Source organism: Ursus arctos, unplaced genomic scaffold, assembly GCF_023065955.2.
Source record: "Ursus arctos isolate Adak ecotype North America unplaced genomic scaffold, UrsArc2.0 scaffold_24, whole genome shotgun sequence".
In the NCBI taxonomy this organism is placed as follows: Eukaryota; Metazoa; Chordata; class Mammalia; order Carnivora; family Ursidae; genus Ursus; species Ursus arctos.
Window position 1 is genome coordinate 45203462 of NW_026622919.1, and position 27169 is coordinate 45230630.

At 51.1% G+C, this 27169-nt stretch overlaps 1 protein-coding gene across 1 annotated transcript in view; it reads right to left on the reverse strand.

Annotated features, from left to right (window-relative positions):
- Positions 1-989: 989 nt before the first annotated feature.
- TRPV3 (transient receptor potential cation channel subfamily V member 3) overlaps positions 990-27169 on the reverse strand; it is a 30982-nt gene continuing 4802 nt past the window's right edge. Inside the window, exons 3-18 of the mRNA XM_044390808.3 lie at positions 25033-25137; positions 24795-24881; positions 23923-24077; positions 22978-23154; positions 18275-18415; positions 16328-16608; positions 14059-14235; positions 13248-13406; positions 12508-12609; positions 10620-10693; positions 8495-8660; positions 6944-7010; positions 5416-5690; positions 4267-4379; positions 3039-3118; positions 990-2750 (exon numbers count right to left, since the gene is read on the reverse strand). Of these exons, the coding sequence (XP_044246743.1) occupies positions 2656-2750; positions 3039-3118; positions 4267-4379; positions 5416-5690; positions 6944-7010; positions 8495-8660; positions 10620-10693; positions 12508-12609; positions 13248-13406; positions 14059-14235; positions 16328-16608; positions 18275-18415; positions 22978-23154; positions 23923-24077; positions 24795-24881; positions 25033-25137 (2254 nt within the window). The 3' untranslated portion in view covers positions 990-2655. The remainder of the gene's footprint in view (positions 2751-3038; positions 3119-4266; positions 4380-5415; positions 5691-6943; positions 7011-8494; positions 8661-10619; positions 10694-12507; positions 12610-13247; positions 13407-14058; positions 14236-16327; positions 16609-18274; positions 18416-22977; positions 23155-23922; positions 24078-24794; positions 24882-25032; positions 25138-27169) is intronic.

Genomic DNA, 27169 nt, shown 5'->3' on the forward strand with positions numbered 1-27169 from the left:
CCTGGATTCAGTGTGGTGTGGTGTATGTATGTGTGCATGTGTGTGTGGTCCATGCACACCTATGTGCACACTTGAGTTTCAAACCCGTCGTAGGGATCGTTGGGACAATGCAGACTGCCAGCATGAATCACCTGAGCAGAAAGCCTCAGCCCCCTGACGTAACATGTGGCAACCACAAAGGTGGGCTCACATCTACTCAATAACTGTGCTAGGAAAACAAATGGTGCTGGGAAACCTGTGGCCCAGGAGTCAGAACACTGCAGCTTCAACAGTTCTGATGTGACTTTCTGCATGGCTGCATGGCTTTAAGCAAATCCACTTTCCTTTCTGGGCTTTAGTTTCCAAGTATAAAATAAGGGCTCTGATCCTTTCAAACAAATGGTCGTTGGCTCATTGCTTCCTTTCGCCTTGGTAAACCTACCGAGGCTCAGATGATGTAGGCTGAAAGCCTTTCAGGGACGAATACGGTACAGAACATGCCCCTGCCAACAAATTCCATCCAGATCTACAGAGAACAACTCTCCAGATGTGTGAGAAGACCGAGATCCCATTACTGATTTCCATTTGCCTCACCCCCAGCTTTTGTTCAAGTGGGAAAGGGAGAGCTGTGCGACTTTATCCATTCATATCCGAATCAAAACAATTCTGGAATTCCCAGGTCATGGCACCATGGATCCAAACGGCTGCCCTTCAGACCAGGACATGTGCTCTGGATGTATCCAAGTAGGGAACGCCAGATACAGGATGCTGATCTCCAGGCTAAAAGGACCCCATTGTCCATCTGACCGGGATCGTTAACAACAACCCTCCTAAGTTCTGTGTAAACACCCTTACTATCTGGAGCAGTCGCTAGACAGAACGGAACCAAAATCCTTGTCCTCAAAATTTCCTTTGGCACTATTTCTGCCCGTCTGGAACACAGGTGCTTCTCCTGCCTCTATGACAACCCTCCTCCCCCGGTCTCCCCTCTCCAGAGAACATGCCCCGTCCCTGCTACCCCTGCTCACACCGCAGCTTGACCTGAGCACCACAGCATAGAGCCCGGTCGGCTTCAGCTGGGAGTACAGGGGCTGCCGCCAACTGGGCAGGTCTCAGGCTCGTCCTTGACCCGCCCCACCTCTCCCAGGCCCAGCCCGTCAGGGGCACAAAGGCCAAGTGTCCACTCAGGGAAGTTGGCACACAGAGCAGCCTAGAGTGGAGAAACGGGCCGGAGGGCACTGGTTGGCCCACACTCCTCAGTTTGCCTCAGCTCAGATTCACTAGCCCACTGCCAAGTTGTCCAAAGGCCAAATTTATTTTTATGCCCTTTAAAGTTAAAACGTGTGGTTAATATCTTTATAATTCTGCCTCCAAAAATTCCCACATGAACCAGATACCTAAGGCAGAGTGAATTTTCTGGTGGTTTAGGTTCCAGTGACCCGGAAGAAGTCTCCCCTCCGCACTTGACTGCTGCCCCAGACTGACTGTGCGGAATTTCGGGGGGAGAAAAACCAGAGGATGAGGCTCTAAAAAGAAGCCTTATGTCTTGGCAAACACTCCTTTCTCACACTCCTTCTCCTTGGCCTCAAAATTCACAGTTAACAAAAATATTTAATACCAGAGCATTCCGGCTATTTCATTAAATTCCTCCAATGAAAAGTACTGATGTATAATAGTAACCTCTGAGATTTAAGACCGTGTAAACAGAGCAGCTGCTATTTCTGTGTCAGATGAAGCCCCACTCCCAGCTGGGAGGCATGCGTGACGGCAGGGCCAGGACAAGGACAAGAGCCAGTCTCTTCCACCCAGGTCACAGCAGCCCGCACAGGCCCTGCCTGGCACGTCTCATGTGGACTTTTGTGTGTGTAAAGAAAAGCTTTTTGTCCCTGCTCTGGCCACCCTGAGGCCAAGTATATAATACTTATACCCAGGCCCAAATCCCCAAATCTGTTTCTCAGCTTTTAAAATTACATACTTCATCTGAAGTAACTTTCATTCAAAACTGAAATGTCTTTTCTCTATTGAAAATAAAAACCCCGTGTTAATTACTCTTCTCAAAACGTCTCTCAGTTTGAGACAGCTCAAGCCTTGGGGTACCAAGGCACTCATTCCAGGGGTAGTTTCCTGTTCCCTGAAGGGTCCGGAAGGGCATTTCCATAGCTCAGTCCCCCTGCCCCCAGGACGTCCGATTTAGTTCACTCCCCTGTTTGTTCTGGGATGGGATCAAGAATCCCTTAAATTCAGGAGACCCAGTCACAGTAAGGAAGACAGTCAAAATGCGTGGGCTGGGGCTGGGGACTGTTGAGGAGATGTTGGAAGGAAGGAAGTTCTGCTCCTCAGGCCTCTACCCCTTCCCTGCCACCCCTGTCTCCCAGCCAAGCTGCCCTGCAGTTGGTGAGCCCAGGGGCTTCACCTTGGACTTCAGGGACTCCCAAGCTCAGGACTGCTGGCCATGGGTTTACACAAACCCTTTGCTGAGTAAAACAAAAAATCCAGGGTGCTTCCCACTCAAGCAGACTGGCAGCTGCCTGTCAGCCGGCACTCAGCATGAGGCTGCTTTCCGCTTCTGGGCATGCAGGGTGAGGCTGCATCCCTCCACAAGCCCTCAGCACAGAGTCCAGGACCCAGCCTGCAGCATCAGACGGCCCATGCTCACACCAGCTCTGGGTTCTGCTTCTACACCGAAGTTTCCGGAAACTCATCTATTTCATCAAATGCATTGAGGGTGGTTTTGCTGTTGCTTCTGGAAGAATCTTGGATTTTGTTGACATCTGCTTTTAAAAAAAAAACCCACCAAAACCATTATTTTAGAAAGGTGGTGCTCTGTAATGTGGGATTCCATGTCTACACCACCACCTAATTCTTTTTTCACCATCTGATTTTTAAAAGTTATTCCAACTAGGGTTATATAAAATGTCACAGCTGAAAGGGACCTGAGAACCCATTTAATTCAACCTCCCATTTTGCAGATGGGGAAAATCAGAGCCCTCAGGCTCGGTCTGCCCAAGGTCACGTGGTCAGACAGGCACGGTCATCACACTTCCTGACAGTAACAGTACCTGTCCGTCTCACGGGTCCCGGGTCTTCGTTGAGGAAGGAGACATGCGTTTTCCATTCAGTCCACTTCACCTCATTGATCCTGCAAGTGTGGTAATCATTCGCACTACTTCTCAACTGCTCCTCATTAAATGCAAACATGTAGCATGGCATTCGGAGTGCTCTAGACAGCTCCCCTTCTGTCCATACCAGGGATCTGGGACTCCTGCCTCACAGGGTCATGTCAGCAGTTTTGGGGTTAAAACCCGCCCAAGTCCCCATCTTCAGGACCTCAAGGGATTAGTCCCCTCCTAGTGTGTGGGGCCCAGAAACTCAGAGAGGTGTCAAGGGGACATCTTCAGACAGCACAGGTGTGCTTACTGGTGAGAGGCGGTCCATGGGGAAGGAGGGGAGAAGGGCCCAGGTTGAGAAGACGTGACAGCGTGAGGATTGAACTTGTAGAAGTTTAGAAGTTTGGGGTTCAGCTAGGGTTAAGGTTGCGCTAGGAGAAGGCAGTCAGGTTTCAGACCCCAGTAAGAGCGGGCAGTCTAAGGTGCTAGACTGCGACTGGAGGCAATGGTTTGGCTGAAGTTCACATCCAGGGAACATCTCGAGAATGAGGGTGTGAACATTAGAGATATTTGTTAGGTTAAGGGTTTTAGAGCTGGAAATAGTTTCCACGGCGTGGGAGGTTCAGTCAGAGAAGTTGGGCACAGTGAGATTATACACAGAGGGTGGTCTGTAAGATCAGAAAGTCAGATGGGGGAGGATGAAGTAGACTCGTCCTCAGGAAAGTTGGTCATGGCATGTGTAAGTACTTTTTAAAAACCAAAAAGCTTGATATCTGTCCAAAGTAGCTGTCTCACTCTCCATTTGCCTGTGACAAACATGCCTCAGGTCCCCTGGTGTCACACGAACCCACACAGACTAGAGAGAAGGACAAAGACTGCCCGGTTGGCAGATCTTTCCTAAAGCGGACAGCGGACAGGGAGAGGCCACGGGGGTGGCTGCGCGGGGCGGAGAGGGGGCCTACTGCCGGCAGTCTCCTTCCCTCTTCCTTCGGAAGCTGGAGAAGCCTCGTCCCAGGGCCAGTGACCCCGTATGAGCAATTCCATGTTCTGCGGAGGCCGGAACCAACTGTAGCTGTGCTTTCAGAAGCAAAGGGCAGCACCGTGTCTCTGACATTCATTGACTCATCTCTCCTTCGCCCCCCCAAAGACCGCCACCAAGGGACCCCTATCCCTCTGTTACCGCAAACACAGCCGGAAATCTTCCTCTGCTACTTTACACAGCTCTCCCATCCGGAATCTGCTCCTCAGCCATTCTGGTAACATCTTCTCAAACTCCAAAATCGTCCTGGCTCTCTGGGGAAATAAATGAGCCTAAGCACATCAGTGAGGAGCAGACCCAGGAACACAGCTCTGCTAAGTGTGCAGGCACCCCACACGCTTACACACACGCACACTAGTACGTGCACGTACACCACCGGCCAGCCCCACCTGCGCTGGGTGCTTAATGCACAGATCCAGAGGGTTCAACTAATCCACAGAACTCAAAAATGAAAAACCGGTAAGTTCGGGAAAGGTGTTCAAATTGTTTAAACAACATAAATACTGTTTCTGGGAGTCCGGGAGCTTCCTAACTGAACATGTTAGGATCCTGGGATCCCACGGTGATGTAATCCCACCGGCATGCCAGGCTTGGAATCCCCTCAGCAGTTTAACTGTCAATAATTTGTCAAATCTCTCCTGAATGTAATCAACAATCCAATTAAGAAGGCCCTAATAATGAGAAACTTCCTTGTGTCAAATCAAAGGTTTTCTCTCTGTCATTGCCCATACACCTCAGTTCTGCCTTCTGGGGCCACAGAAGGAAGCTGTCCCTTCACAAGAAGCTCCACAGTCATGTGAAGAAATTCTCACCTTCTTCAACCCTACTCCCAATACCATTTCTTGTGAGGCACAGCCTCCAGTCCTCTCCCAAGCCTGGTAGCCAGCTCTGGACAATCCTGTGGGTTAGTGCCCTCTGTGTGTAAGGCCCCCAGCATGTAAGGAATGTTTCAGCCAGAATCGAGGAGTGCAGAATTGTCACCTCCATTGTTCTATGCCCTATATTCCTCTTAATGCAATTGAAGGTCATATTTCAGCATCACACTAGACTCTGAGCAGATCATTCCCATAAGCCTGAATTTGTCTCACCTGCACTGCTGTCCAGTCACATTGCCTAGACCCTATGCTGAAGGAACCTCGACTAAGACTTCCCCAAACCTGGCCAACCACAAGGAGCTGGTGCACATTCCCAGGCCCCAACCCAGGTCCGCTGGTGCATACTGGTTTCAATACAATGTGCTGAACTGAGTCCCCGTGAAGACCCCCATACCAGGGTCCCTGCCAGGCGCACCTGTAGACGCCAGATGCGCTCACTCTCCTTGGAGACATTCTCCACGGTTTCTCCCATCAGGGCGATGAGCATGTTGAGGAGGAGGACAAAGGTGAGGATGACGTAGGTGATAAGCAGGAACAGAAAGAGGATGGGGTACTTGGAGTTCTGCTGTATGTTCAGGTCTCCCAGGCCAATGGTGAGCTTGAAGAGTTCCAGCACCGCATCACTGAAGCTGCCATAGGAGCTGCAGTCCTTGTTGTCACTGGGACACTTCTCGATCAACGAGGCCAGGGCTGGGAGGACAGAATAGGGTGTTCTCCTCTGGTGCTCTGCCTGGTTAATTACCCAACAGGCTCATGCACACCTGCAGGTACACACATGCCCCCACCACACACACTGCAGGCCTGCTGCCTCATCCTCTCTGGTCATTTAGATTTCGCCTCCAGCCTCAGTTCCTGGAAGCTTCATCAGGCTGGTTCTCTGCCTTGACCTCCTGCAAAAAGCTCTTCCTGCCTAACAAAGTTCACACTCTTCTCCCCCTCCTCTCCTCTGCCATTCAGCCCTTGATCACTCACAGCCTTGCAGAGTTGCTAACTATAACCTATGTGTGTCCCTGGCTCCCCAACCAGGCTTTTGGCTCCCAACTTCCTGTAGCCTGGGTCATCTCCTCCAAGACCATAAGGTCCTGAGTCTCTTCCTTATGCTCTGTAGGGAGATCCCCTGACCAAGACCTGGCCTCTTTCTTCTCCTCTTTCCAACACACCATAGCAGTGGCTCATTGCTAAATGGATAGATGGGTGGATGGATGAATGGTCAAATTAAAGAGTGAGTAAATGGATGGATGAGTAAACAGGCAAGCGAAGGAACAAACAAGCACAGTGTGGCCCAACAAAGATACCAGAAGATAGGAATGGCTGCCTAATTTCAAATGCTAATGATTATGAGTGGGGGGTGGCATAGGGGGATGGAGGAGAACTGGCATGGGAAAATACAACGATACCTCTCTATGCAGAGGCTAGAAATAAAATCAGCTTGTACAAATGAAGAGACTTTAAGAGGGGACTCCCCATCCCCAGTCCCCAGGAGAGCAGAGGCTCTCACAGATATATCTGAAGCAAACTGCAAGTAACATGACGTGGGGAGCCAAAGGAGCTTACCTTGATGCATTAATTCACTCCTGTTTTTCAAAGACCATCAGTCACATTTCTGCAAACTTTAGTTTCCCTATCTGTAAAATGGGGCCAAAACCACCTGCCAAGCCTCTCTCAGGTTGTGAGGGCCACGTAAGATGCTGGATGTGAATGTGGGAGGCAGCCCCACAGTGTGGATGGACAAGAGTGACAGGTCTGGTACGATCAGGGATGATGACTCCCCCTTGGTCGAGATGTTGAGAGAAGTAAAAAGAACGCTTGGAAAACGCTAAGCATGGCAAGTCCTCCCCGATAGGTGACATAACTTGCTGAGGCTGCTGTGGGCTTTGTCACTTTGACATCTGCATAAGGTGCTTTACAAATGTGGGAGTTCCTCTTATTTATACATCAATTACCTACTCCGAATCCAAGTAAGAACACGATGTACACAAACAAGAACTTCAGAACGTCATGCAAAATGACCTATGAAGGGAGAGACATGATTCAAGGGTAAGGTTTGCGCACATATTCACTAGACCCCTTACTGCTTCCCACCCTCACCCAGGCCCCACCCATGCCTTCCCTCGGACCGTTCTCCCTTCCCCTAGCAAATCCTTCTGATGCTCCGAAGCTCAGCTCTGGGCCCCATCTCCTCCAAGAAGGCTTCCCTTCCGTTCCTGCTCTTCTTCCTCCTCCCTCCTGGAACACAGTCCGTCTCTGTCCCTGATGATTCACCCTGTGTGTGAGCACCTTTCTTCATAGTGTCTCATGTCTGAAATCCTCACACTTCCCGGGGGCAGTGTGTGCTGGAGTCAGCTGACGCCAGCTCGTAAGAGCTGACGGTTACGTTTTCATGAATTTTGTAAGCTGGCTGTTAAACAGAGCCATTATTAAAAATTAAATCACATAAACTTATAATTAAGTAAATTATATTAAAAACAAAGATAATGAATATTCAAAACTCATCACTCATTTTACGATGATGTATGCAATTAAGGTCATTTACGTCTCCGGCAGCCATGGTGTACCTACTGTATCATGGGTCACTGTGCACCTCCTCCTGACTCTGGGCTCAACTACGTCTTCCTGGCAGCTGGAGGTCAGTCGTGGGAGGGTTTACACCACGGAAATTGGCAAATGGGACAAATCACAGACTCATTACTTTGCTGACTGTCTAGGTCTAGATTTAAGACAGTGATGGAGACAAAGTTAAGGCAGATTAAACTTTAAGATATGTCTTATCTGTAGCTGCTGTGTTGTGAATAACACAGTAACATTAATGCAATAGTCTTCCAATATTTGAAAACTATTATCCAAGTCAGCAAATGAGGGGCTCGCATCCTTGACAAACGAGGGAAGTTCTCACACAAGGCTGCACTGTTTCACTTTCATCTTACTCTTTAGAGAAAACATCAACCGGTACTGATGTGATATTGAGGTGGCAACAACACTGTCACTTGCAACCACAGATTGGCAACAGATATAGGAGTTCACGAAAAATCAACCAATCATTCTGCCAGATCCAACTAGCTATTGGGAATTTACAATAAAGAGCATTTATAACTTATGTACTGCTCGTCCTTTCTAGGGTAAAATGTTTCATAATCATAACATCTGTGTGTCTCTGTGTGTGTGTGTGTGTGTGTGTGTGTGTGTGTGTGTGTGTGTGTGTGCACTTTTCCCCAGAGAGCTGGTTGCTAAGTATTTACCAGCCTACCACAGCCTGGGGGCGAGATGGGTCCTTCCCAATGCCCAACAAGCTCAGGTGTTTTAAGGTCTGGACACTTAAAGCCTGGCCAAAAGCAGAGGGAGACGGTGGTGTGTGGGAGAAAGGGCAGAGGCTGGCCCAAGGGACAAGGCTCTTTCGCTCTGCAGACCTGTTTCCCCATCTGAAACATGGACGTTCTCTGAAGGCTCCCCCACTGCTGAGCCCACACACCTGTGGTGCTCACCAGCCTGCAACGCACCTTCTGGATCATGACGCTGTACATGCCCATGGACTGGAAGCCCCGCGTGTAGTAGAGCATGTTGGCCCAGCCCAGGGCCATGGCCAGCACAAGGCAGGCGAGGTACTCTTTGTAGGCAAACAAGTACAAGAAGACAGACAGTATCACAAGCACAGCTTGGACAAAACTGTTCAGGAGACACAGGAGACAAGGGCCTTACTCACCTCTCCTCAGCATCAGGGCAGACACCCAAACCCCACCTCCCTGAAACCCCCGAACCGGCCCCTGATGGGTAACGCTGAAGGGACAGGTGAGGCTGGCCCACACCCTCTCGATACGTCTAACACCCAGCCGTGCAGACGGCATCAGCGGAGGCGAGTCCCAGCCGACAGCGGGCTGGCTGCAGCTGGCGGGGACTCTTTAAAAGTACAGATCCCTAGGACTCAAGGAGATTCTGGTTCAGAAGCCCATACTTCCTAACTGACCCATGTGATTTCCGATCCCCACATAGATCAGGGAACCACTGAGGGGACTAAGGTGGATGAGCGGATGATTGCGTTTTTAACAAAAATGACAAAAGCTAACAACGTCTATACTTAAAAGCCAATCATAACAAAAGTCCCCCACAACCTACTTTTTAAAATCTTTTTTAAAATTATAACGTATGCTAAATGACAGATATGCTAAACAGAGTGGTTGTGTAACAACGTGAATGTACTTAACACTATCGAACTGTACGCTTAAAACGGTTAAGATGGCAACTCATATGTTATATATATTTTACCACCATTAAAAATTTTAAAGTACAATATATAGCAAACACACAGGACCAAAATCTACTCCTAAACAGTGCTACACCATCAGTTATGCAGACATCTAGATAAAAGGCTCTACCGCTTATAACATCAGGCCGTCTCCATGATCATAAAATATCTAACTAGTTAAAGTTAGGGCACAGGAAACCTTGTTTTTCTTGTGCAGTGAAAAGCAAATGGTTGGGTGCTCGATGCATTTTGGACTGAAGTGAGGAAGCATATCGTCGCTTCCTCATCATTAACAGAACACATAAGAAGCAGAAAAGCAGGACAACGCATTGGTGCCTTTTGTCTGCGCTAAAGCCAGTGGCTGGATAAATGAATTCTTCTCTGGAATTACCATATTTTCTCAAAGGGGGAAGACTCCCATGTGCCTTATATCATGGGGCCGCACTGCCCCTGGTCCTTCTACCCACTGCGGTATTTGGGCACCCTACTTGCCCACAGGGATGAAGGATTCCGTTCATGCCTCTAGAAGGCAGGTAAATACTTAATAAAACACCTAGGTATTTGGAAACATTGGGCCAAGATTTAAGGTCCGTCAGACCCAGCTTCCCAAATGCTCAGAAGAGGGACTTTGGTGAGATCTACAGAGCTATAGAGCCCAACATTCTTCACTCCACATGGCAAGTCCTGTTCCTTTCACGTGGCAGCGATGCTGAACCAGCCTTGTTCATTTAGAGACAGGGATCACGTAAGCCTCTGACGTCAGCTGCACATGACCTCGTTCAGAGAGGCTGCAGAGCTGGGCTTTCTGCTGGGGCCCCGTGGTAGCCAACCTGCTTTAGCACAGGGTGACGAGGACTGGGAGGCCGGGCTAGCTTCGACACCACTGAGGCTCTGGTGACGATGCGTAACTCATTTCCCTGCTCTGAGCTTTGGTTTTCACACCTACAGAGGAGACTCGATGATTTCTCTAGTGCTTTCCAGCCCTGATCTTCCAGAGTCCAAGATAGCAACCTCTAGACCCTACATAACTAGGAGGAATTGGCCCGTACCCCCCCCCTTCGTAAAGAAGTAAACAGCACTACTGAGCCTCTTCCTGCCTTCTCTGCCACACCTGCCACCCGGAGCTCTGTGGCAGGTTGGAGACAGTCATCCCTGCAAGCTGCTGGTGGGCACTGTGCTAGGGTCTTCTGGTCCTCTCCATTGGCATCCACGGGCTTCTCTTAATAGAAGGGAGAAAGGAGGTCCCTGGCCATGAGACTACACCCAGAATGACTGGGACATGATGACATGGGAGGATGGGTGTTTCAGAGGACACAGCAGCCACCATACAGGACTTCGGCCCTGCCTGTGCAGTAGTGACCAAATGGGACAGACCTACTTACAAGACAAAGTGAAACCAGGCATCAGAGAGAATGGACTGCAGATCTGAGGGTCTCAGCAGGAAGATCGCGATGCCCTGAGGCCAAAAAAGAAAGAAAAGCTGCACCCTCTCCATGCCTCTCACTGGAGGATCTGAAGAAGGTGGTGTTTCCTCAGGACCCAGACTCAGTGAGGGGGAGGGTGTGAAGGCCAAGCCAGAGCCCAGGTGAGGGATACGGAAGGGGACCCATGCCTGGGAGCAGAGGCAATCCCAGGGTAGGATTGGCTGCACCGCCAAATCTTCTCATATCTCTCACTCTCCCCTCATCCTCACCCAGACCCAGCAAAGCAGCACCGTCACACAACTCCCTGCCATTCCCCAAATACGGCCTAGCTTCTCAAGCCAAAAACAAGAAACAACAGGTGTTGGTGAGGATGTGGAGAAAAAGGAACCCTCTTGCACTGTGGATGGGAATGCAGACTGGTGCAGCCACTGTGGAAAACAGTATGGAGGGTCCTCAAAAAGTTAAAAACAGAACTACCCTGCGACCCAGTAGTTGTGCTACTGGGTATTAACCCAAACAACAAAAAACGCAATAAATCAAAGAGATACATGCCCCCCCATGTTTATTGCAGCGTTATTTACAGCAGCCAAACTATGGAAACAGCCCAAGTGTCCACTGATAGATGAATGGATAAGGAAGATGCGATAGATATGCAATGGAATATTACTCAGCCATAAAAAAGAATGAAATCTTGCCATTTGCAATGACATGGGTGGAGCTGGAGAGTATTATGCAAAGTGAAATAAATCAGCCAGAGAGAGACAGACACCATATGATTTCACTCACGTGCGGAATTTAACAAACAAAACAAATGAGCAAAAGGAAAAAATAGAGACAAAGCAAGAAACAGACTCTTAACTACGGAGAACAAACTGGTGATACCAGGGGAGGCAGGTGGGGAGATGGGGGAGCAGGTGAAGGGGACTGAGAGTACAGTTGTCGTGATGAGCACTGAGTCATGCACAGAACTGCTGAATCACTATGTTGTACACCTAAAACTGATATAACACTGTATGTTAACTCTACTGGAATTAAAACTTCAATTTAAAAAAAAGACAAAAAATGATATGCCTTAGCTCTCCTGCCTCTGAGCCTTTTTTTATGTTGTTCCCCATGCCCACCTTGTAATGACCTCCTCTCCAATGTCCTCATGCCAAATCCCACCCTCATAGACTAAATGTCATCTCTGCTTTCAAGCCTTCCCTCCCTCTCCTGTCCCCAGATAAAAGTCATCTCTCTTCCTCTGAATGCTGTTCTGAACCCCACATAGGGCCCTTGTTGTGGTCTATTTTAGAGTCCAGATGTTTTTGCTTATCTGAAATCCCCTACAAGACTGTGAGTTTAAAGAGGACAAACTCCCTCCCTCTCACCTCCCCCAGGGCTCCACATAGAGAAAGTGTTCAGAACGTACCTGTTGATTCATTGGTTGGATGGATAGGTCAATAAGGGGTTGATCGATAAACAGATGGAAAGACGGAAAATGGATGAAGGATAGAAGGACAGCGAGGAAGAATGCTGGAAATTCAGATGAGTGGCTGGGTCAATGAAAGAAGTGATTGAATGTGTGGATGGAGGGACAGGAAGATGGGTCACTGAGTGGCTGGGAGGGTAGATAAATGGCTGGTAGATGGACGGAGGGACGGAGGACTGGATAGACAAGGCAGGCGAGACAGGTCTGCTGATTTATTTATTCTCATTTTGTAACTAAGAAATCTAAAGCTTAGAAAGAAAGTGCCTCCCCAGAGCCCCCTCCCCATAGTAAGGCAGAGAAGGGTGGATCAAAGCCAGGCCTGCTGTCATTCTGCCTGCCTTGTAGGCAAGTCCAAAGGGCTCCGGGACCGCTCACCTCTTTCACAGAAATACACGTGGCCCAGATGAGCACGAACATCCTTCCTAACAGTTGCAGCCACCCCATCTTGTGCGTCAGGGCCAGGGGGTGTGGGAGGGCCTGGGAAGAAGGGAAGGAATGGATGGGTGCAAGACGGGGAATGAAGAAGGCAGGGGTAATGCCAACTCTGGGGGTAGGACACACATGCACATGCCAAACCCTCTAGCTGAGCCAGAGGCCAGCACGAAGCCCAATGTGAGAGGGAAAATGGCAGCCCCTGCCCTTGTCCCCACCCACAGTGGGACCCAGAACTCTATAGTGAGGAGTGCAGTCCAATCCATGCTAACAACCCCTCACGCCTCGTGGCATTTGTTCATTCCAGAACCCATTCATATCCAGACACTTGGAGGACACTCAAAGCTGAAACTCTGTGCCCCGTGTAATGAATGGGAAGCTGAGGCCCAGAGTGAGGGGACCCCCCCATTTCCCATGGCCCTCACAGCAGAAACACCCAATTAGCTCTAGATTTAGGTGGAGCCTGGGCAGGGCCTGGGTCTCCCAACCCTCCACATCTCCGCACAATAGCTAAGCACTAGACACACATTCCAGTCCCTAGAAGCCGTGAAGGATGACAACTGGGGAACGCCATGCAGGTGTGTTGGTCTTTCTAGGCCTCAGTTTCCTCGTCTGCTCATGGGACTGCTCCAAGCTCCTGGACCTCTGACCACCCCACCTGCCTCCCTCCGGTGCCCACGTACCTCCTCTTCCCGGGGGCGGTAATAGGAGACTAGAGTCAGGGTGATGTTGTAGAAGAAATAAAAGCAGAAGGACAAGAAGAACATGTACTTGGCAAACTTCTTCCACTTCATATGCAGCAGCGTGTGCAGGGGCTCCAGGGTCAGCATCTCATGCCGGTTCTGCGGGTAGAACACACCACCATTTCCGAAGGGTCCTCGCTCCAGAGGGAGCTCTGAGTCAGCACTGCCCCTGAGAAGGGGCCATTCTGTCCCATAGACTGGTTTGGCTTGAAATGTTGGGAAGGTCATTTATGGCTCCCGCTAGCTCCTTCCCAGGGCCCCCAGGCAGCCGCCAAACCCCACAGGAGCTGGCCTTCCAGCCGCAGGACCTGCTGCTCAGTGGGGAGCAAGGGCTGCCAGGGGGAAGGGCCGTGACTGGCCCCAGCTGGGCCCCTTCACTGTGTAACCTTAGGAAAACCCCAACACTCCCAGGGCCTCAGTCTCCTCATCCATAAAACTGTATCAACCAAACTGCCCTGCCAACCACGCTGCCGGGAGGGCTCAGGGAAACCCCAGGCAAGGCAGGCTCTGGTAAGCATGACTCTCGGTAACATGCGGAGGATGAAGATCCAGTCTGCTGCCTCACTTCCCCCCCAAAGCTGAAAACCTCTCGCTGCTGATCCTCTCTCTTCCTCTCTGTGTTGACTCTGCCCACTGAGGCAAAGCAACGGATGACTACAGACACGTCCAGCCAGCGGCATGGGTCTTCCCGCTGCGGCTGAGGCCCCGCCCCTCCTCTCCCGCCCTACCCCAGCCCTCCTGAGAGACCTACGTCAATGTTGGTGTTGTAGACGATGATTTCCAGCACTGAGTTGTCTGTCGTCGTGTCCACGTTGGTGAGGTCGTAGAGCGAGGATGACACAGGCCCATATGCCCAGTCAGTGAACTTCCTGGACAGGCTCCGGAGTGGCTTCTCCTTGATCTCCCGACTGAGGATATACTTCAAGATCTGGGGACAGAAAGAGGAACGGCCGTAGAACAGGGCTGGGAAGATGCTCCCACCCGGATAGATTGCTCCCACGTCTGCTCCTGCCACCGTGACCCCTGGGCCGGGCTTCATCTGCGGCATCGGTGTGAACCTCACTGCCCTGCCCAATTCAGGGACTGAGAATACAAGAGACAAAAGGTGTGGAGGCCATTTTGCAGGATGTGGAAAGCTGCACAGTCAGCTCGTAAATCCTTGTACCCGTTGGGGACCCCAGTGAGTGAAGCATCTGGGAACTGACATTTTTGAGAAATAATTTCTGTAGGACCTGGATGGGAGAAGAAACTAGAAGTTTTTCTAGCTTCCCTATCCCACCCTCGGTCAAGATCATCTCGGTCGAGGCTCACTGGGGGCCAAACAAGACACCAGCCTGGCAGAGAAGCCTGAGAAACCCACCCTCCAGGTGACCCTCAAACTCTGTTGCACAGTGGAGTCACTGAGGAGCACTTGACAATCCCACACCACCGACTAATTCAGTCCAAATCTCTGGAGGTAGGACCCAGGTATCTACGTTTTGTAAAGCTCCTTGGGCAGTTCCAAAGTGCAGGCAAGGTGGAGAGCCACTGCTCTCCAGCTCGCCACTTTCCAAAACTGGAGCCAGAGCTTAGTGGGGCACAAACCCAAGGACCAGGAAGAGGGTCCTGTTGGCGAGAACAGTGTCAGAACCATGATCTCACACAACCCAGGGGGGTTTCCATCTTATCTCATATGGGAGCCTTATCTTCACAGTCCAGGCAGAGAGCTTCCAGACACAGGGCCGGTCTCCCCATCCTGAGCCCCAGCCTCAAAGAGCCCCAAGGAACAGGGTCTGTGTCTTAAGCATCTCGGCACCCTCCACTCCCAGCACAGTGGCCAACGTGGGCAGCATCCAGGAAGGTTTTCCAAAGAACACTGAACGAAGAAGAGAAAGGGCCAGGAATGGGGGAGTCACCTCCCCAGGACTGGCCATGGGGGAGCACATTATCCTCTAGAAAACCCAAGGGTCATGGGGCCACGCTCCCTGCAGGCGGAGCACATGCCGCAGCGGCTAGCAGGAAGCTCCACTTGCAGCCCTAATCTGACTCTCCTCAAAGCCCCCCCCAAACTGCGTTCCCGGGGGTGGGTAGGAGATGGTGGGGAGGGTGGGAAGGCACACAATTCCTCCTCTGTCAAAGCCAATCTCCAACCCTTCATCTCCCCACAAGAGAATGAAAAGGTCCCTTGTGGGCCCCAGCCCTGACCACAGGGACTGGACCCAAGGCCCTCAAGGCACCGGCCTCCCCTGTCGGCTGCCCTGAGGCTGGCACGGCTGATTGTTCAACAGCCCCTGCACCCACCCAGTCCTCCCACAGCCTCCCAGAAGCCTCACCTCCCCCCCGCCCCCACCCCAGGGCTTGGACACTTAGAGGCTGAAGAGCGAGCTTCTCTGAGCCTTGCCCTCGGGCCCACCTGCGTCCTGACCTTGACCTCAGACCACTGTGACTCCAGGCACCAACAGAGACGGGAGCCCACCCCAACCCACATCTTCACCAGGGTTAAGCTTTGAGTTCCTCAGCCACTTCACACAGGGCACAAAGGGCTGCAAGCAGCCATACTCGCTGCTGGGGACTCGGCTCAGAGTTTCAACAGGACAGACAGTGGTCTCTCCAGATTCAGGCAGCCCATTGGCTCTGAACCCAGAGCAGCCATTCTGGGCCTCCTATCCTCATGAGAGGCTGAAGGCCCCGAGGGCCAGACACAGCCTCTGCTTGGTGCCTCACCACACAGGAATCCTCAGCCACAAAGCATGTGAGGTACTGTGTCACCATGGCCTTAAAGTTCCCCCACTCCGACCCCAGATGGGAGCTCAGAGCAGGGCAGAGAAGCATGGAGTGTTAGGGACTGAAGTCTGTAGGGGGACCCCACATGCCGCATCTCTGTGTGGTCACTCAGAACAAACCCACCTCAGGCCACAGATATACTTCCAGACTTAAGGTGGACCTTTCCTAGGCCAAGGTGTAATCTGTGGGGTCCCCAGAAAAGCCCAAGAGCTGGCAGAGAGCCTCCCTGCCCTCCCTCTTGCCCTCCAGGAGCCCACCTCGGCCTTGCCCATCTTGGCGGCCAGCTGCAGCGGCGTAAGACCATCATTGTTTTGCATGGTCTCCAGCTCCCAGGTTCCGCTCCGCAGAAGGATCATGTCATACATGCGCTTCACAAAGTCATTCTGCGTCTTGAAGTCCTCGGCCACTGTCACCAGCGCATGCAGGATGTTGTTTCCCCGTGAGTCCTGCGAGGTGATGTCTGTCTGCTCATTCTCCATCAGCAGCTGCACAATCTCGGGCTGGTTGGTACATGCTGCCAGGGCCAGGGGTGTCTCGCCTGGGGCAGTGGGGAGCACTGGAGCTCAGTTCTCTCATAGACCTACCCAGTGTTCCCCAAGCCCTAGGGCTGAAGCCCGAGTCCTCAGTAGGACTGACCCCAACCGCCCCCTAGTAAGGGGAGAGCAGAGAGACTAAAGCTGGATCGCTGCCATAACCTCCTCACTGGTCTCCCTACTACAACCCACGCCCTCCATCACTATCCTCAGCACAGCAACCAGACTGACCCTATTAACACGTACGACTCACCTCACCCAGAATAAAAGGTCAGGTTCCAGCAACAGCCCCCAAGGCCCTGCATGTTCGGACGTTATCTCCTCTCTTACCCCCACTCACTCCTCTCTGGCCACAGTGGCCTTCTTCCTTTTCCTAGAACATACCAGGCATTTTTCCTACCTCAGGGCTTTTGCACAGGCTGTTCCCTCTGCTTGTAGGGCTTTTCCTCAGTATCTGCATTGTGCATCCCGCACGACCTCCAAGTCTTTGCTCAAACATCACCTTTTCAATGTGTCACCCTAACTGCACTATTTAAAATTGTAATCCACCTCCTTCCTGTCCTGGAACTCCTGACCCCCTTTCCCTGCCTTATTTTTCATTTTTTCCATAGCACTTACCATTTTCTAACATATTACATAGTGTTCTTATTTATTATGTTTATTATTGATGGTTTTCCTCCAGTCTAGAATGTAAGTTCCATCAGGATAGGGATCTTTGTTTTGTTCACTGATATATTTCAAACACCTAGAACAGCGCCTGGTGTATATACTAAGTGATCAATAAATGTTAAGAAAAGAGAAGGCAGGTGAATCATATGTGGTCACACAGCAAGCCTGGGATGGAACCAGGACTGGACGGGAGGTCTCCTACTGTTTCCCTTCCAGTCTCGCTCCTGTTCCCTCTCTTCATCCTACCTGACAGACTGGCACCAGCAGGGTCTGATGCTGGACAATGGGCTGGACAAGACCCTGTCCTCGTGACTGCTCGGACCCCGCTCGTCCTACTGATTAAAAAACCACCCAGAAGAGAAAACAGGTCAGTGGTTGTCAGCCAAGGGCTGGAGTGGGAAAAGGGGTTGACAAAGTTGTGTGGGGAAAGTTTCTGGTGTGATGGAACTATTCGTACCCTGTCCTCATGGTAGTGGTTACTCTCCTGTATGCATTTGTGGGGCTGAACGGAACTGTCCGTTAAAACGGGTGACTCTCACTGTATCTAAATTATACATTACAATCTTTTTTTCACTCAGAGAATCCTAACCCCAATTGCTTTTGAACTCCCTAACTTGTCAGTGAGTGGGTTTTCCTCTCTTACTTCTGACTCCGTGTTTGCAGTCCTGGAGAGCCCTGGGCACAGGGGCAGAGGCGGAGTTGGGAGCACCTTCCTCCGCTATCGCTATCGTTTCCCTTCTCAGAACCTGTCCTCGCCTCTGAAGTCGGGCTTTTCCTTGCTCCCTCTCCCGGGTCTCTGTTCCCTATCCAGGGCTGCTCAAGTGGATGCCTACTTGGCCCCGTTCAGAAGGCTCTGCCCCTGTGGCCTCCCGTCCCGGCTCTGTCCACCTGTCCGCGCGCCGAGCGGGCAGGAATCCGCAGCGGGGGCTCCAGGCCTGCCCGCCAGCACCTACTGGGGCAGCGCTGGTCGGGTAGGCCGTGCCGGGCGGGGGCAGCACCCACCGAAGTAGAAGCCTTCGTGCAGGTACTTGGGGTTGAAGAAGACCCCCCTGGCGTGGGCGTTGACGTCGGCGCCCGCAGCGATGAGCAGCGCGGTGATGTCTCCCTGCCGCCGCTCGATGGCGATGTTCAGTGCCGTCTGCCCTGGAACGGAGTGGGGATGGGGGCGCTCAGCGGCTGGGCCCGGGGGCCATACTCTCTCTGGCCTCTTCCCCTCTCTGGCCTCCGTACTCTCCACGGAGCCACAGCGAAATCCTAGCTGCCTGCCTGCTCCGCGCTCCGGTGCCAGGCGCTGGGGGTACGGCGGTACCCAGCACGTAGGTCTGATTCTTTTCCTCACGAAGCTCAGAGCCTCAGAGATTTAAGTGCTGTGATACCGGGAGGTGCAAGGGCTGTGGCCCTTAGAGCAGGGCCTCTTAACACAGCCGGAAGGGGACAGGGTGAGGCTTCCCAGAGTGGCCCCTAAGCTCAGACCCCTTAAGTTTATCAAGGCTGGGTGGGCTGGCTCAAGACTTCGATAAGCCAGGGGAAGAGGTTACAACTTTCTCCCAAGTGCTCCAGGAAGTCAGAAGGCATTGAAGCAGGCAAGTGACATGACCAGAGTTTTGGGTTTTGTACACCTGTATTTTCTGATCACTCCGGATGCAGAACTGGAGGATGCATTAGAACGAGCCCAGACTTGGCAGGAACCGCCACTCCAATGGAGAAAGAGATGGTGAAGGCCAAAGACTCTTGGGAGAAAGAGTCCTCAGAATGGGGGCGGGGGGAGGGGGGAGAGAAGGGATGTCTCGCCTAGGAGCTGGGAGAATGGTGCCATGATGACTGAGAGCAGAACAGGGGAAAAGCAGCTGGAGGAACATTAAGCCAGTTGGTGGAGCCTGTGGACTCTCCAGAGGGAAGGGACTGGAAGGTGGGGGGGGAGGGTCTCAGAATGTCCCACCCGAAACAGCATATTCCTAAGAGCTGCCCACATGCCATACACAAAAATAAAGTCCTGGTGGATTAAAGAAGTAGGCATGAAACAAACAAACAAAAATATATAAATTCATTTATAATTAACCTTTTGGTATGGAAGAACTTCTCAAGGAAAACCCAAAAATGCAGAAACAACCACAAAGAAAAAATCAACATGTTGGCTTACAAAAAAAAAAAAATTAAAGCTTTCTGTGTTTCAAAAGACATTGTAAAGAAAGTTAAAAAGCAAGTGATAGGCTGGGGAAAATATTTGAGACATAAAGAAAGAGACAGATTTTTTCCTAGTTCCTAGTATATTAAGACCCCTTACAAATCGATAGACAAAAAACTTAAAAGAAAACAGAAAAAATTAACAAGCACCTCACAGAGAAGAAAATACACATGGCCATAAGGAAAGCGAAACACGTTTGGAATCACTGTTAACCGAGAAAATGAAAGTTAGAATCTAACAAGTTAACACTTTTCTACTTTCCACTGACTAGATTGGCAAAATCCAAAAACCAAAAAACAAAACAAAGCAAAACAAAACAAAGGATATGTTCCAGTATTAGTGAAAGGTGAGGGAATGAGGGAATGAGTATTCTGTATTTCAGGGAGAATAAATTAGTACTTTTTGGAGGCAAATCTGACAATTATCATTATAAATTTTAATGTGCATGCCGTTGAACCCAGAAAATCCAATTCAAAGTATTTTCCTAAAACACGTGTGCACTGAGCACGGGTGATAGGCAAGAATGTGTACTGTGATATTGTCCTAGTGAAAAATTGGAAAACATCCACATATATATCAACAGGGGAATAGTGAAATCAGCCACAGAATAGCCATACTCAGACTTAAGCAGATAAAAAGTAAGCAGACTTACATATTCTGGGATGAGAGGTATCTAAGACATACGGTTAAAAAAAAAAAAAAGCAAATTGCAAAACAATGCAAACAGTAATACTATTCTATGTTAGATAGATACATGAATAAATAAACCTATTTCTACGTGCACATACACACATGTGTAAAAAGCCTAGGAAAGTCCTCAAGGTCTACACAGCATAATCATTTCCAGAGAGGAGAGTGGAAAATAGGCAAAGGGTTTTTTTTTTAACCTAATTAAAATATTTGGATTTTTTTTCAAGTTCTAAAGGTATTTATTTATTTTTAAATTTTTAAAAAATATTTTATTTATTTATTTACAGTGTGTGCGAGGCGAGGGGCAGAGGGAGAAAGAGAATCTCCAGCAGACTCCCCGCTGAGCGCAGAGCCCAATGTGGGACTTGATCTCACGACCCTGAGGTCAAGACCTGAGCAAGAGTCAGTTGGTTAACCAACTGAGCCACCTAGGAGCTCCTCAGTGGGTTTTTAAAATCTGAAAATGTAGGTCCTTCAGGTCTGGAAAATACTTTTGTATTGCCCCTTTGACCATGGACTCCCTTCCGTTTTCTCTACCCTGTATTTCTTCTGTTGGGTCTCCTAGGCAGATCTTTTACTTTCCCTATTTTTTCTCTCTCCTCTTTTCCATACCTTTATTTTTTTTCTACTTTCTCAAAGATTTCCTTGACCCTATCTTTCAAACCCTCCTATTGGCTACTTTATTTCTGCTATCATATTTTCTTTCTTTTTATTTGAATGTTTTACAATGAAACTCTACTCAGGTGTTAGTTCTGTAATTAAAAATAGTTATGCTGAATCTCAAGGATGGATATAAAATTATTCGTTATATTAATCTCAAATGTATGTTTAAAATTTTTAATAATAAATTTCAACTGAATAAATTGCTTTTAAAAAGACGAATTACTGAAGGTTTTTAATAAAATGCTAAAAATAATATTTTAAAAGTTGTTTTTGGATCCTCTTAGCAGCATAGGAAGGAAATACTAGCCTCTGCCAGATGGAGGAACTGAGACTCAGAAAGGCGAAGTAACACACTCAGAGTGAGGAAGAATGCTCCCCTGGTGGTGCTGTAGTCCCTCAGCCCCCGGCGGCACGGAGCACCCACCCAGGACACTGAATGGAAGGTACCAGCAGATGCCATCAGAGGGAAGAACGGGGGGTTGGTTTCTGGGAAGACAGAAATAAATGGCTCTTCCCACCATGCAGAGAGAGAGTGAGTGCTCAGAGCCCCCAACAAGCCCACCAGCAAAAGACAAATTCATGAAAGAAGGAAGTGATACGGGAAGGCTAAGAAAGAAGAAAAGTAAGGAGTTTCAGCCAGGACAGCAAAGCCTTAATAGTAAGCTTCATCTATTCACTCATTCAAAAAACATTTATTAAGGACCTCTTAGGTGAGACCCCAATGGTCCCAGGGAATTCACTATGGGCGAGACAGACTCCATCCCTGGCCTCGAGGGGAATATAGTGCTAGAAAGGGGTTTAAGTTCCTGTATACTGACAAGAAGAAAGGAGGGGACGGAAGGGGACTGAAAAGGGAGAAGAATCAAGACAGGCAAGCTTGAGGCACTGGCCTAAACCTCCCTGGCTAAGGACCAGTATCAACTCCCTAGTGACAGGCTGAGAAGGTTATATATAGCCCATCCAGTTTCTCTCTTTGCTTTGGCTACCAGGGAGCTCAGCATGCAGTTCAGCACTCAGTTGTAGCCATCTTCCCTGGATTTCCTCTCTTCTAATCAACAGTGTTGAGTTTTCACAATCCTTTACTTTTTCTTGTATATAACAAAAACCCTTGTGAAACTCTGCAATTTAAATAAGTAAATAAAAATAAAAATCACTTTGTCCCCTGAGAAAAGTTGAGGGCCCAAGCTAGACCACCCCTTGCGAAGAGCCATGTTTAGCGCCCCCTGGCATATCAGCAAGATAGCATCCAGTCCTTCCTGAGCCCATCATTTTTGCACCTCATTAGAGCCAAACGGGATGTTTCCTGAGTCCAAAAACTCCAGTGATTATTCACAGCAGATTTGCTGGGCAGGGAAATACTATCCCAAATTTGGTCTCCCTGCCCCTCTCCAGTCCACTTAAAAGAGAAGCCACAAAACTGAGACCCAAAGGGGGTGGTTAGTAATAATGATGGTGATACTTGGGGGCGCCTGGGTGGCTCAGTTGGTTAAAGAGCTGCCTTCAGTTCAGGTGATGGTCCCGGAGTCCCAGGATCGAGCCTTGTGTCAGGCTCCCTGCTCACCGGGGAGTCTGCTTCTCCTTCTGCCCCTCACCCCACTCTTGTGCTCAATCTCTCTCTCTCTCTCAAATAAATAAATAATTTTTTTAAAAAAATGATGGTGATACTAATAGTGGCCATGTGTTGGCCTCGCACAGCTATCTGACAGCATCTCTGACCTGCTTCCCATTGCCCTGAAATGCCAAACTCATTCCCGTCTCGCACTTTGGCCCTTGCCTTGCTCCCAGTCTTTCTCCTCACGCAGGCCTCAGGTCAAAGGTGACCTCCCTGCCGATCCACTCTAAAGCTGCCCATCCCCAGTCACTTTTGATCACCTTACCTTCTTCTATTTTCTTTTCCAAGCATTTTCCATCTAAAAAGTACTTTATTTAAAGCAGTGGCCTATGTCTGTCTATGTCACCGCACCCCAGGGCCGAAAACAAAGCCTGGCATGTGGTCAGTGCTCAAAACTCTGTGCAGAACAAAGGACGGAAGCGAGGAGTGTCTGCCGCGTGGCACTAAAGCATGCTTCGTGCCTTGGGCCCACGGTGACCACGGTGGCTCTGCGTGGCCTGGCCCCCACCCCACCTTCAGAAATCCCCGTGTGCTCGGCACCCCCAGGCAGCGCACCTTCATAGGCCTCCTCGGTGTATGCGGCGTTGATGAACCTGTCCAGGATGTCATTGTCCTCAGCGAAAGCCAGCAGGACCCGCACGATCTCCTTGGTGTGGGGGTTGATGTTCAACAAGGCCTTCATCAAGCATGTCTTCCCTGTGTCAGAGGCTGTCAGCTTGTGCATGAGGAAGTCTGCAGGCAGGGTCACGGGATGAGCTGCAGGTGCGGCCCCGGCTGCCCTGGCCCTCCCAGCCCGAGGATGGGGGCTGCCACCTCAGACCTCGAGACCCTGCTCCATGCCCTTCGCCGGCCTCCTGGAGCCTGTGCTACCTACTCTCCACCTCCGTCTCCAACTGCTCCTCCCCTGAGGCCCCCGAGAGCCTTACCTGAGGCCTTCTGCTCTCTGCCTCTGCACCCTCTCCCTCGGAGGGGGCAGTCTTACCCACTGCTTGCCTTCCCGCTGTCCATCTCCGTGCCGACACCCTGGGATCTCTAGCCTGCCTCCTCCCGGGAGCCTGCAAATAAAGCTTACCACCTCCTTCTAACGAGCTACTCCCCAGTCCCCGAGACAGCTCAGGCCTCACCATCCAGCAGGTCACCAACGGCGCTACCCTGGACCCCTTCCTTTCTCTCACTCCCCTTGTCCTCGATTCCAGCCAGTTCCACTGCTGAGGAGCCGGTCACCTTCCCCCAGCTGTGTTGCTGTGGTCCCAACTCTGCCTGAATAGCGCCCTTCTCCAGTTTTACACCTGCTGTCCACGCTGTAGCCAGACGTGACCTTCACCTGTCTAAGCCCTTCCGTGGCTCCCCATTGCCCTCAGAGTCAGGTTCAAAGTCCCCAGCCCAGCATTCCGGGCTCCTCGCATGCCCCCTTCGTGGGTTATTGTGGGGAAAGGTTGGCAGCAAGAGCCAAACAGGGCCCCCAGGCCTGCACTCTCTCTGCCGGAGCCAGCCACTGACCAGCCACATCCAGGCCACGGCGCCGCTTGCAAAGGTCCTGCAGCTCCAGCAGCAGCTCCAGCAGCTCCTCCCCGCAGCCCTCCGACACGGCTGCGAAGATGCGCTTCTTCAGCCGCTGCTTTTTCCGCCTCTGCTCTTCCTTGGCCAGGTTTGCACTGAGGCCAGAAAGCATTTCCAACTCACCACACGTGCACCGCCAACCTCCTCTCCCCACGCCCCGGAGCCACCGTGCCTGCGGAGCTGCCCCGCCTTCCACACCTGCACAGGCCTGTCGCCATGCCCCAGATGCCCCGCGTCTGCGCTCCGGGCCCTGGGACCTGTGTGGCCCTGTGCAGGCTTCTCTCCTCATCCGAGTGCAATCACATCTTTCCAGAATATATGTTTGGGTACATACGGTAAAGACGACGAGGAAGGACAATTAATAGTGATTACCTTAAAAAGTCTGAGATTAGGGGAAGGAAAAAATCCCACTTTCATCTTTTGCGGTGTTTGAGTTTTCAAAATCTATCTCTCCCTGCCCCCACACTCCAAAGAGATGCGTATTTTTTTGTTTGTATGTGTTCTTGCAAAATGCACATGATGTTTCATGGTTTATATGCATATATTTTTAATTTACTTATATGGGATTGTGTTACAGTCCTTGTTCTGCTGCGTACTATTTTTTAAATGTTTTATAATGAATGGGTAATACTTTTTATAGTTTGTAAAATGTAATACTCCCCCCAAAAAATTCCTACATGCCACAGCCTCGGTCCCAGACATTTGTCCTACCCCCAGGAATCTCCATTCTTTCTCTTTCCTGGGTCGTGATGCCCGTGCCTCTGTCACCTACCTGGTGGACACAGTGGGAGGAAGGGAAGGGCCAGGCTTACCTGGGACTGTTGGGATTGGACGGGGTCTCTGTCACATCGTCCTGAGGAGACTGTGGTGAGTCCATGTCATCACAGTTGCCAGGGAGGCTGGAGGGTGGGGAAAGGAAGAGAGAGCGAGAGACAAGTTCAAAAGAGAGAGACAACCGGGCCTGGCCATTTGGCCCAGGGTGAGTCACTGCCCACCCTGGAGCTGAGGGCTGGGCTGGAGTGGGGGCTGGCCAGGGGAGCCAGTACTCACCACTGCCGGATGTTGGAGTCCATAGGCTTGGAGAAGACGGGGGGAGAGGTCTTGGAAACAGTGGGGTTGGGATCGAACCCTTCTATCTCCAGGAAGAAGTGTGCACTGCGGGGACACCCAAGCAAGGCCGTGAGAGCTGGGGCAGGGACCGTCCACCCGCATGCCCTGCAACCTCCTGCTGAGCGCGCCCAGCCACACAGCACACTCGCTCTCGGCCAGCTCCATGCTCAGCTCTGTCCCTCGTGGCCTCGCTCAGCCCCCGTGGCAGCCCTCTGGGAAGGGTGCTGTCCCAATCGTCCACACTTCACAGGTACACATGTCGAGGCTCTGAGGTCAAGCGACTTGCCCAAGCTCACACAGCAAGTAGGTGGCAGAGCCTGGGTCCAAAGCTGGGTCTGGGTGACTCCTGTCACTAAAAATACTGAGCAATGAACCCAGGGGTCTCTGCTGGGGTGGCCTAACATCTGAGGGGGACTTTCCTGTCTGCAGCTGCCTCCAGGTGCACGGCACTCACGAGAGATGGGGGACACGGCAACGAGAGCTACAGTTCCCCATCACGCCCCGCAACTGCCCCTCTGGCCTCAGGTCTGAAGAGCAGCTCCAGGGGAAGTCCCTAGATGCTGCCATCTACAAGGGCCTTTCCTGGCTGCCAGGGCACATTCAAACCCCTTTGATCATCTCTTGTATTGTTTTGTCGCCACAGAAAATAGTCACACCTGAAGCTGTGATGGGGATGTAAAAGTTCAGGGGACAGATCTGAGAATCCTCGTCCAGAAGGAAAACTCAGGAAACCACTTCGGACAGTGGGTGTGAGGAGCAGTAGGGGGCAAATGAAGGGCACACTTTCTCCTGGGGCTGGAAGAGAGACATGGGCCCAGGGCCTGTGACCTGACTGAGCCCCAGGGAAGGGGACAGACTCACTGCCCCATCAGAGGCAAGACACACACCCCAGATACGACTCCCCAACCAGACACAGCCCTGGCCTCACCTTCAGAAGTGCCCACAGACACACACACGCGTGCTCTCAGAACCCACGATCACACACTCAGGGACAAGCCTTCCCAGGACAACCAGGATGACGAGTCTCAGGATGAGGGTCTGCTGTAGGGACACCCCCCCCCTGCGGCTGCTGCAGCTTACCTGCTGTGGCGACACCCCCCCCCCCGCGGCTGCTGCAGCTTACCTGCTGTAGCGACACCCCCCCCCGCGGCTGCTGCAGCTTACCTGCTGGTTCTGTGACCTGGCCTGGGAGAGTGGCCTCCTGACCAGCTGGCCTCTCTCCTAAGGGCCTTTGCTGCCAGTCTCCTCCCCACGCACAGGAGAATGGACGTGCCCGCTCCTTTCTCTCAAGACCACAGAAGAGCTGTCAGACTACAGTCCCAGCCATAGCAAGTTCGGAAAGGTAGCAGGGAAGGGATTGCGGCTCCATTCCCTCAATGAGGGAACTAAGGCCCAGGATGGAGAGCATCTCATCCATGGTCACCCCCCAAGGATAGAAGCCAAATTGGTCAGAGAACCCAACTCTGATTCCAGGCTCACAGTTTACACCACTATCCACGCTGCTCTCCCCTCAGCCCTCTGGATCTTCTTCCAGCCAAACCAGCTCTAGGGATCAGCTGCGGGTAGAGACTGCCCATCGTACCACTTCCCAGGATGGGCAGGCATGAGGGAGTCCCGGGTCTTGCCTGGGGATCCCTCTCCTCCCTTACAGGCACAGACAAGCCTGCAAGGCTCAGAACAAATCCAGAACTGGGGCATAAATGGGGTGGGAGACAGGGCTGGCTGGCACATTGGCCCTCACCCTCCTGTCTTCTGCACATCAAGAGGAAACTTCTGACCTGACCTAAAATCAAATCCTTCTTCCAAAAGAGAAGTACACCCCTGACTAGGATCCCAAAACCTGGTTCTAGTCTGGCTCTGCCTCTGCCTCCTGTGTGACCCTAGGATGGAGAGTGGTTGGGTCAGATGATCCTGGACTCTGGAGCTAGGATAGCTCTAAAATCATCCACGAATGGACTGTGCAGCTGAAGTGGTTATCAGAGGTCATCCAGTCTGATCACCACTCCCAGCATCCTTGAAGTGCCCCAGAAATGCCACCCTAAAGTGTCCCTACTTGTCTAGGCTCCTCAGTAGTGCA